The sequence below is a fragment of the Amia ocellicauda genome, chromosome 4 (genome assembly GCF_036373705.1).
Source record: "Amia ocellicauda isolate fAmiCal2 chromosome 4, fAmiCal2.hap1, whole genome shotgun sequence".
Classification (NCBI taxonomy): Eukaryota; Metazoa; Chordata; class Actinopteri; order Amiiformes; family Amiidae; genus Amia; species Amia ocellicauda.
Window position 1 is genome coordinate 12,670,124 of NC_089853.1, and position 12,012 is coordinate 12,682,135.

Genomic DNA, 12,012 nt, shown 5'->3' on the forward strand with positions numbered 1-12,012 from the left:
GTGTACCAGACTGATTCTATCCTATAAACATCTTTTTAAAATGTAAAACTTACCAGATAATGCCAATGTCAAAACTCAGCATGTGTGCCCCTTCAGAATTTTAAGGATGTGTAGTATCATAACTTCCTGGAAAAACGGCAAAATCGCTGGATTTCTCTTCCCCATGGCAACATGAGTCATTAGTCAAACTGAGAGTTACTGTTTCTTTCTCCTTATTAAAGTTATTAATCTCCTTTTTAACAACAGGTATACAGTCACTTTGCTGTTTTTTGTAACAATTGTATCCTTAAAATCAATAAACAATAAACATGAATTATAATTTAATTAAAATTAGTTTTAAACACCACTCCCCTCACTATTACATTTCAGTTGCATTCAAAATAAATAGCTTTCCTTTATCCTGTTAGACTTTAGTGTGTTTAAACTTTGTAAAATATACTTTTGCTACTGCATTCTTCTTACATTAGTAGGATGACAACAATTGTGCTTTTAGCTTTTGCATTATGTTGACATATTTTTAATTAAAAACATTCTAAAATATAATGCTATGCCATGGCAGGATAAGCATTGGAGTCTACTTTAAAAACAAATGTTTTGTTTTACGGTTTGTATTTTATGTTTTGCAATCCTTTACTGTAGGCTGCACTTTTGGAACCAGAAACAAGTTCAGCATTACTCTATATTAATACAATATGTCACGCAATTGTATTGGCTACAACCTATTTGTTTAAATGTTTAATGCACTGCCTTTGTACAATCAAATTAAAGGTGATGTATCAGTAGAACCTTCCCTCTTATGGTTTTCACCTGAAGCTTAAATAATACCATCACACAACATCATTTACAAGATTCCTCTAATTTCAATGGGGACAGGGTTGGATGGTTATCACATCATTAGTTATCAATACCTCGTACTAGATTAGTAAATGTAAATATTCTTGTATTATAATTAAAGGGATATTAACAGAGAATGTATATGCACATCAATGATCTCTAAAGACCCTGGGTATATTGTTGGAAGGAAAAGGATCATTATCCATTGGAAATACCAAGGCCTGATTATAAATACTATGGCAGGTAACAATCATAATATGAATTATATTTCTGCAAGTGAAAAAAGAAAAGCCAATGGAAAAATAAATGTGTGTATGTGTGTGTGTGTGTGTGTGTATATATACACACACAAACACTAAATGCATTTCAGTGTATGGCAGGAAAAATAAAAGGCTCATTTCAAATTTGTTTCAGATCAAATATGGATACTGTACTGGGTACAGAAAGAGGGAAGATAATGGACTCCGTAACCTACCTACATTTGTCTAGTTTGTCGTTATAATTGTTTCTACTTAAGTGTGGGTTGCAAGTGGTGAGATGAGACTTTAATAGGGAATGTATAATAGTTAAAAATGGAAACAAAAACAGCAAAATATGGAACATAGGACATGCTAGGCTTATTTTAATTAAAATACCAATTCAAGTCTGGAGATGGGACAGATTCAAGGCCTGTTTTAATCTCAAGGGTGACATGAAAGCCAACCTGAACTTCTGACCTGCGCACTATATTTTGACCTCTCTACAGTCTTTCACCAATTATTGCTGTTTTGGTGGAAGTTCGACCACTTTTTCCACTCAGGTCATCACCCACCTTGCACTATGCTAAATTTAAAAAAAAATTATATAAAGACATATGCAAGAGAAATGTATTACTTTTGTTACTTTGATCAATTTCAGGAGAACATAAAAGGTCAGTGGTTTTCATAACAATGCCAGAAGTGGTTAACATCAAAAGATAAAAAAATAAAAATAAACATTGGGGCTGCCAAAAGTTTTAATCTGGTAAAATCCTCTAGTTATAGTTCTTAGTCCATGACTGACTCTATTAAGCCCTTCCATGACTTTTGACTTTTGACCTCCTTCAACAGTCATGTAGCAAAATGTGTTAAAAGAGAACAGTGATCAACAATGTTTGATGTTTTTACAAAATATTCCAATAGTTGAGAATGGATATGTGAACATATTTATGTTGATGGGACTGATTTACATTTTAATGGTGGTGATAAAAACTCTAATGTCTCATCACACAAGGTCAACATTTCTAAAGTTTTTTAGTCTCAAACAAGACTAAATATCTTGACTAGTGATACATGTTAGGAAGGTTTATAATTATTTTGCTTTGCCCACCACTGTTTTTCAATTACATTTTTCACTTAATAATGGAAAACAAAAACAATCACATTATATATGAAGTGCAAGTCTTTGTTTTCTTCATTCTTTTCCAGACCTCAGCACTCCTAGCTGTATTTTTGTAACTAAACTAAGAATAAACTTTGTTCAGATTCCCCCACACTTCACATGCTCTCAATACAAAGTTATACTAAAGCTTCATATCATGTTAAGTGCACATACAAACTTTAAATAAACAGCAATATGGCTTGGTATCATTCAGACCTACCACATGGGGGGTTTCAAGGCTCTGTAAAGTCGAGAGGGATGACATCACAGTTTAAGGCTCATTTTATACAATATGTATAATATTTCTTGTACAATGGGGTAAACCCAGGTAAAAGTCATTCTGCCAACCCTCCGCTGGAAATAAAACATGCTGGGACTGAGGAGTTGAGGAGACAAATAACAAGTTTTATCTGTCTCAGGCTGCAACGGGGAAGTGGTAAGTGGTTAGTGGCCTTCAATGGCAACTGGTAGATTTAGTTTATTTCTGTAAAATAAAATAACCAAAAAACCATGACAAACTATATAAAGCTATTTAAACGAATAAAATACCCAATCTCTCCAGCTCATAATAGTGCATACCATGCCTTTTCTAATGAATGGAGATCTGGAGATTGTGACAACCAATCAAGAATTTGGTTATACGATTTGGTTATAAACTTGTATGTGAGCTTCTGTTCGTTATTGTGCTGGAAAGTCAATTTCTTGTCCAGTTATTTTGGAATCCATCCATCCCTCAATCCTAGAGCATTAGAATGGATCAGGGTCAAAGAATGGATCAACACCTCCATGCTTCACTTGCTGTAATGCTAGTTTTATTTGTGTGTTTTTAGGTGCCAAAAATCCCACTGGTACACAGCTGTAAAAATCATAAAACCATTTGTTTTTGTATACACAAAGCCTCAAGGCTTGTGAAATGCTAATGCAATTATATGAGTAATACATCACAGCACTGAGCTCTTCCTGTTTACTTGAGGTTGCTCACTTCTCAACTTGATGCTCAGTTTTGAAAGTACTATAAGAATACTATCATATATCATTATGTGTAGTAGTAGTAGTAGTAGTAGCAGTACTTGTAAATGACCAATATGACAAAGCCAGGGTACATCATTCAACTTCTGAGCTTTGTTAAATTATAGGTGAAATTAACAAGCAAGAGCAAACTGCAGAAAGTTACTTAGGAGGAGTCATATTTAAAGATATGTAAATTTGATTTAATTAGAGTATTAACGTATTACTTGACCATAATTTAGTTTCACAGCGTTCTGTCATGCAGATAAGTCACTTTAAAGTTGGCCACAAAAGAAGCCACAGGAATAATTCATAATTAATTAACATCTCATTAATGGATCATGATTGTGTTGAAAGAGTTCCCAACTCAACCAACGCGCACACGCACACGCACACGCACATGGACACACACACACAAATGCATTCACACCCATGCACACATACACCATTTTTCAAGTAGTGTTCAGGCCTTCATTCATTCTAAAGTGAAGCAAAAACAACAATATATGAGAAATACAGAAAAACCAACAATATTTTATTTATAACCTTATTTTTTTGTGTATGAACTACAAACTCTGATCTCTATAAGCGTTCTTTTTAAAGGTCATGAATGTATGTTTACATGAAAATCGTTTCTCTTATTCTTTCACAGTAGGTTTTTTTTTTTTTTTTTTTTTAGAACAGATTGGCACATGTAAATTTAAAAACAAAAAAAAATATTTTTTTATTTTATTTTTCCAAAATTTATTTTATATAAATCTACCTCTAGTACAGCATTCCCTGTCAAAAAAAGAAAAGATAAAGCAAAAAAAAAAAAACATTTTTTTTTTCCCAGGTTATTATTCCTTTTACAGAAGGAAACAAAATAGACCAAAATTTTATCACTAGAATTCACCATAAAAATCCCAACTTTCGTTAGAATTAAAAAAAAAAGAAAAAAAAAAGAAATGGTAGATATTTTCCTTCACAATTAGAAGGAATTATGTAGTGATCCCCTACCCCCTCCCTCCCATACCCAACCCAACCCTCTGAAAACATGGAATGACAAAGATATGTGAAACAGATAGGGAGAAATGGTTTACAAAAGTGGTAAACTCCATGTAACCTTTGCGTTGAAAGTCCCAAAGAACCACCTTTGGGTTGGATATCAAACCTCACAGAGGCTTCCTAATGTGAACAAAATGAACCTGAGCTACGAGTTTTGTGAAATACGCTGGTGTAAATGGGACGTCTGTTCAAGGAGCACATGCAGGTGACAGTGGATAAAAGCATCAAAGTCCCAGCACTCTGGTACAGTAGATTCAGGATATGTAATTCCTATTATATAAAAAAGGCTCTAATATGTATAATTAGAAGAAATAAAATTAAAATGAATGTGGCACGACAGCTTTTTTTTTATGGTATACAAAAATAATGATTTCAGATAAAGTTGTATAATTCTAAAACAACCATATTATAATATATATATATATATATATATATATATATATATATATATATATATATACATACACATACACACAAATAAATAAATAAAATGAAATATGATTATAGCTGTTCTTAATTACTTCTACTAATAACATGTATGGAAGTATGTTACAATGCCACCTGTTCCTTGAAATTAAAAGGCTTCAGCTTTGAACACTCATTGCAGAATTGAATGGCTCTTATTTTAAAGCATCCCTCTAAATGCCTTATTTTCATTCAGACCACATTAAAAGTGGGGGGTACTCTATATTGGAGGGGGTTACTGGAGTTGGTGATTGAATTCACGTGCACATTATCTGGTCTGCATTGGTTGCCCACAATCTATGCATTATACCCTCATTAACCCCATACATGGCAAGTTTAGCATGTGCAGGGACTTTGTGTACTGTATTTTCTGCATTTAAACTTGCCCACTGTAACGGAGAAATTAGTTGGTCAAAAGGATGTTAAATAAGGCAAAACACAAGCTTATATTATGCAGTACTTTTGATATCATTATAATTTATATCTCTACTGCAGTTTCCCCAGTTATTTGATGATTGGCCTGACAAAAATAGCATAGCTAGATTACAACTTTTGGTTACAAGTAACAACATTTAAACAGCCAAAGTACACAAACAAATATCTCAAAGAAAGCCTTATGACCAAAGCAAGTAGGAAATCAAGTGTTTCCATTAATTAAAGCAGTTTAATCTTTTAATTTGGTTGATAATCCTGGTTGATAATGTTAACACCATATCTTAAAGAATTACAATGTTTACATCAAAAGTGTTTTAGAAAAAACAAGTATGCAAAGGTTACAGCTTCACATCATTATTGTTCAATAAAATAAAAGTAGTCTGATTTGGATAATCTTATATGAGCCTTCATTATGATTATTATTATTAATGGAGACAGTTATTTGTTCAACCTGCTCTTGTATAAAGAAAATAAAAAAACGTAAGGGTGTTGCTAGGTAACAGGTGCTTATTTTGGTGTTAAAAGAATTTTAAAAATAATATGCTTGCCATTGAATTATACATACCTTTATTTCCTTCTTGAATTAGGTATTTTGTCTCCTTGCATTCACACTAAAAATAACCCAAATCAATATTTCAGGTAAATTACACTGCACCTTAAAAAGCAACATTCCATTGAGAATCGCTTATCCCAGAATTGTATGATCCATCAAATACAATTTCCCATCTTTTCCATCAGAAGCCCAGCATGATTTTAACTCCAAAAACAATCTTTTTTTTTTTTTTTTTTTTTTTTTTTAAGTAGCGATAATGGCAGACATTTCTGTCCCTGCTGTAGAAACTGGAGGTCATTGGTTTCCAAGGTGATAAAAGCTAGTTTTTGAGGACTTCATAAGGAAAAAAGCAAAAAAGCCTTGTAAATGTTTTTCCCCCATTCATCTATTTGATGTTATAAAAATGCAACAGGCAACACAATTCATACCCTTTGGAAAATATAATCTCTGTACTGCTTTGCAGCTACTTAGAAAGTGAAAGCCAAAAAGCACCCATTCACTGGATTTAGAAAAATACAGAGGGCATCTGCTCCGATATCCAACAGCGGCACAAGCATTAGAGAAATAATTGTGTAATTTATGCAGCGATAGTTTGAAGTACCCTACATTTATCTGGGAGACTATGCACAACACACTGTAAGTTAAGAAACTCCTGTTATATAGGGGAAGCATGCTCAATAATGCAATCTGGTAGCACTGCAGAATAATACTGGTAGAATTGAAATGAAATACAACTCTTCATTCCCATTCTCACCTCCGCCAGCACAGGCAAATCACAGTTAGGCTTTTAACAGTTAGGAAGTCAACAGAGCAAGTGCACCTTGTTTTTATTTTATTTTATTATTTTCTCTTCTTTTCCAGAAGTGGCCAGCGTGAATCTCAATGCTTCGATGTGTGAAATGCGTAAGGAGTTAACATGAACAAATGATCCACAGACAATGTACTAGGGCAGGCTTGAAAGGGCAACTATCCCATCCCCCCATAAGACAGACATGGAAGGCATTCTAGATCTCGCAAACCATGTTCTAAATAAAGGCCTGATAGGGTATATTAGAAAAATCTAACTGAAAAACAGCTGACCCAAATTGATCTGACGTGTCTTAATCAGTAATGGTTCTCTACATATTATAGAGCTGCAGTTTTCAGGCGTGTACAGGGGGAAGTTAAATAATCACTTGTCTTGCGGTAAAGATGAGGATGACGGTCGCCCTTAGAGGAGTAATTTGCACACAGATGGTGCCGATGTGACAAGGGAAAGTGAGTGGTGCTCATTAGCTGCTGGAGAGAAAGTAATGAACAGAGGTCCTGCGCACCTATACCAGCATGCACTTCTGTGAGTAAGAGGCTACATGAAAACATGACAAACTGCACTATACAAGGGTTTTGTGAGTGTGTGTTTGTATGTGTAGGGTTTACATTCCAAATAAAAGAAAATAAATCAGCACTTTTAATTTAGGTTAGTTAAAACTTCAGACTGAAGAACAATATAAGGTTTTTATTACCAACACATCAAGTTGATAATACAGCAATTGCATGTCCACATCTGAAGATTCATCTTGATTGTTTCATATTCTGTGTGTGTTTGTTTGTATATACCTATGTGTGTGTGTATAATTGTCTCATTACAATTCTCTTCACCAAATATTTCTCTTGGCAGATTTAGTTGAAACCATTTGTTTATGAAAGCACTATCATTCTCATTCCCAGCATTAATATTTTGTAATTAGTTCAAATAGTATCAAGAGCTAATCCTCCACTGATAACTATGACAATACATTGTTGGTATCAATTAATACAATTCATGTTGTGGAAAAACTGTATTTACAAATACAGTGTTTTTTGTTTTCTTTTTTGAGGACAGGATAATGTTATTGCGTTTAATTTTTAGATTAGTGTCCACTGACAACCATGTGTTTAAATTGGAACTGAATGTGGTTATTTTTTCCCATTGTGCATCAGCCTTAAGTGAGACCCTAAAGCAGATGATTTTAAACATAAAGATTTACACAGAGTTTACAAGCACTGTATTTGTAGTAAACCATTCTTTCCCCATGGCAAAAACAGATAAACAAAAATTAATTAAGTGCAACAAAAAAAAAAAAAGATTTTTGCAGAATACATGACTTTTTTTCTTGATTAAATCACAATAGATTTTATTTTTAATAAATAAACTTTGTTTTTGTAAAGACACTTTTTGAAACAGTAGACATACCCTAGTTCTTGATGTCATTGATAAATGTTATCACCCACCACATCCTCTCTGATATATTTTTAGTTTCTTTTGTTTTTGTATTTTTAATGTTTTATTTTTGTATTTTTTATCTGTTTTATTATGAAAGAAATTAAATTTGGGTCTCTTGTACATTGTCTTTTGAGTTTGCCCGAATTAGCAAAGGTTCATGCGCAGAGCTGTGTAAGGAATTTATTGTGTTGGTGGTGTGGTTATAAGATGTCTTATAGGAGTTGTAGTGGTTGAGATGCTCGTGCTCCATTGTTGGCAAGGCCAGATGGCCCTCCAGGGCAGATCCCCCTGTAATCTCATCATCCACATTGATGATCTCAATTGTCCTTGTTGGTGCATGGTGGTTCTGCCTGTGGTGCTGCTTGCGCATCTTGTAGAAAATTATGAGCATGACGGCTGCCATAAGGGTGATCGCCACAAAGCACCCAATGATAATCTTTGTAGTCTTCATTACTTCATCCAGCCCATTCAGGCTGCCTTCTCCCACTTCTGTCACAGGGATGGTGAATGTCTTCTCTGTGGACTTGGTGCTCCTGGGAGACAGCGAGGTGGTTGTGAACGTGGTCGTCCAGCCGCTTGGGGGTGTGGGCCCCACATTTTGTTCTGAGTTCCTGCCCTCCTCCACAGCGGGCTCAATAGTTTCCACTGTGACTGTGGTAAAGTAACTAAAGCTGCTGTTCTCGGTGGCCGACACATTAAGTGTGGCAGAAGCCGTCGTGTTGCCCGCCGAGTTGCTCACCATGCAGGTGTATGTCCCCGTGTCCTGTACTGTTACGTTGGTGAAATTTAACGTGCCGTCATTGAGGACAGAAATCCGCACTTTGTAAGCCCCGTGAGTCATTATGGTTCCATTGGGTGTGATCCAACTGACCGACGTCAAGGAAGTGGATGCCCGGCATTTTAGCTCAGCGGCCATGCCCTCCGTCACATTCAAGTCTGCAGGGGGTTCCACGATAACTGGGGCATAGCATGTGAAGTAGTTCTGATCAAGCTCCCCAATGTAGCGCCCCTTGAGGCTGGAGGGAGAGTGGCAGCGGGCACAGCAACTCGTGTTTGCAGGAACCATCTCCTTGAGCCACCAGCTGAGCCACAGGATGTCACAATTACAGTTCCAGGGGTTGTGGTGCAAATGGACCCTCTCCAGGTGGTGCAGGGGAGTAAAAAGGTCATGGGGCAGAAGGGTCAGGTTGTTGTGGGCCAGATTGAGCTCCACCAGCGACTGCAAGTCATCAAAGGAGTTCCTCTCAATGGCCTGGATCTGCGCGTGCATCATCCACAGCTTCTGAAGGTGGATGAGCCCTTTAAAGGAGCCAGGACGGATGACAGAGAGCTGGTTCCCCGATAGCTCCAGCTCATCGAGTTTGAGCAGAGGGATGAGGTTGGGGATCTCCTTCAGGTTGCACATGCCCAGGTTCAGGTAGCGGAGGTTGCTGAGGCCCTCGAAGGCCCCCTCAGAGATATAGGAGAGGCGCTTGAGCTCGCCCAGGTCCAGCCTCCTCAGGGAAGGCACCCGGTTGAAGGCGTAAGAAGGGATGCTCTCGATAGGGTTATTCCTCAGCCAGAGCTCCTTCAGTTTTGAGAGGTACTCAAAAGCCCCATTGGGGATGGTGGTGAGCCTGTTGTCAAAGAGTTCCAATGTGTTGAGACTGGCCAGACCATTGAAGGCCCCGATCTCAATATTCCGGATGTGGTTTTTGCTCAGCTGCAAGATTTCCAAATGGCGCAAGTGTTTGAAGCTGTCCACCTTGATGACCTGGATCTGATTCTCCTGTAAGTTGAGATAGCGCGTATTGGTGGAGATGCCGTCAGGGACTTCCCTCAGGCCTCGCCGGGTGCAGATGACTTTGCTGAACTGGTTACTGCAGGAGCACACCGAAGGGCAGGTCTGGGCTCTCACCAAGCCAGCCACCACCAGCAGCTGAAGAGCCAACAGCAGAACAAACAAAGGGTCGGACAGGGCCCTATTCCACCTACGACCTCTCATCGTCTGCTGCAGGTACAATGTCATCTTGTTCAACATTCATAATTTATTGACTGGTGGACCTTTCTTTGGGATCCTGAAGAATCGAGCAATCTGGAAGGAAAGCAAGCAGAAAGTTGTAAGTCAGAGAGCAGATAATTAGTTCAGCACATACATGACTTATTACTAAATAGTTACTGTCAAAAACATTCAGATCTTTGATTTGAAACAATGTTATTTGGTGATTCATTTAATAAATATCATTAATTAAAATATTGTTTGTTTTAACATTAATTCAGCCTAGAGAGCAGTTGAACAATGGAGTGGCACTCAAATAGTTAACAAGCACTGTGTAAAGTGTAGTTAAATACTTTGTAGAAGTCTTTACATCATGCTTAAGTAAGACTGCCTCGTGTTCTGACATACACACAGAATAATTCTACTAGTAGAATTAACATTGAACGGCATAAAACTACCAGATACAGCCCAGGTAGAGCCTCAACAGCTTATTCTGAGACAATCTGCATATAAAGAAAAATGTATATATAGCAAAGCACATACACATGAAACTGAATGTTCAAAATTCAACTATTTGTTTTTATACCTAATTTAGTGTAAAAAAAAAAACACAAAAAACAGTGAAGGAGTATTTTCAGCGAATGTCAAGAGACTGAAATTTTCAGTGGGTTTAAAGGAGGCCATTAAGACAAACAAACAATCTAAACAGGAGAATATCTCAATGACTCAATTTAAGATGCAATGAGAGCAGAAACCCATTATGTATTAGTCATTGATGATAGTAAGCCGAGTCTGTTTAATAAAAGATGTGTTTGGTGAAGTGATAGAGACTTGGGCCTAAAAGGCATGTTTCTTTCTATCTACAGCATGGAAATTCTACAATTGATGAGATCCAGTTGCTTAATAAAATGCAAAAATAAAGTGGTTTATTTTGGAAGAGGGTGGCCTGCCTTATCTTTGGTTTGGATTAATTCCTTCTCCAGAAATTGTTGTCTGTGTGCTCTTAAAATAAACCTTATATAAACACATTGCTCTTAAGCAAGCTTTGTACAGAACGTCTCCAAATAAAATCATTAAGAAAGTATTGTACATGGAAAGCAATTTCATCCATGAATTCTTAAGCCATTCCTAATGGATAGCTCATGTGTAAGTAAAACTTGAAAATAGTATGGGATTTGAGGCATCTAAGCTTAACTACTATGGTTAATGGTCTTATTTTCTGCATCCTACACTTTGAAAAGTCTTTAGCCTTATTCAGAGTCGTTTAGTAGTTTTGAGGCCATATATGTATTTAAAGGGATTAACAGACAAATAAATCTTACTTGATTTCCAAAATTGTGAAGGATCTATAACACATAAACCGGACCTTTCTCAATTACTTTTGAGGCCCGAAAATCTATTTCAACCATGCACTAGATGTAAAGCCATTTAAGCGCAAAGCATAACCTGCATCTTTTGGATGTGAAGTATTTATTTCCATTCAATATTTAATTTTATTTAACAGGAAGCTTCTTGTTAATCCAGTACTCTTCGTTACAATTAATATTTATGACAATGTCTGGCAACAAATCACTATAAAAAATGTACACAAACAATAAACAAATTAATTTCCATTTGATGATTCTTACAGAGCAGTCAATATAGTAATGCATACATAAATGAGTTAAAATATGAAACACATTTAATCATGAAAAAGGCAGATATTTTATACCTGAAAAAAAACACAATCCACCCCCAAGAAACAAAATTATTCACTATCTATACTGTGCAGATATCTTGTGTCCATTCTTATTAAGGCAGCAACTGTAGAACTTGAATATACTTAGACTATGTAGTGGTTACTGCCAAATGAGCCTCTGACCATGCATTCACTGCCCTGCAAGTGATACATTTACTACACACTACAAAACATTAAATACTAAAGGCTAATATATGGGCATTACAAACCAAAACCCAGTGCCATTATTAAGAACAATGTTGTGAGCAATCCACATACCTTTGGGCCTGCGTGTATAAAAATAATTAATGCATTTTGTTCCTTAAGGAAAGCTG

At 36.3% G+C, this 12,012-nt stretch overlaps 1 protein-coding gene across 1 annotated transcript; it reads right to left on the reverse strand.

The window, feature by feature from the left end:
• Window positions 1-4,760: 4,760 nt before the first annotated feature.
• LOC136747812 (leucine-rich repeat-containing protein 4C) lies at window positions 4,761-10,053 on the reverse strand. Its single transcript, XM_066701032.1, has one exon. The coding sequence runs from the start codon at window positions 10,000-10,002 to the stop codon at window positions 8,083-8,085; it is 1,920 nt and encodes a 639-aa protein (XP_066557129.1). The 5' UTR covers window positions 10,003-10,053; the 3' UTR covers window positions 4,761-8,082.
• Between the last annotated feature and the right edge of the window lie 1,959 nt (window positions 10,054-12,012).

What these genes read in the sequence shown, in the direction of transcription:
- LOC136747812 (XM_066701032.1), bottom strand. Translation starts at nt 10,002, where the DNA reads ATGTTGAACAAGATGACATTGTACCTGCAGCAGACGATGAGAGGTCGT.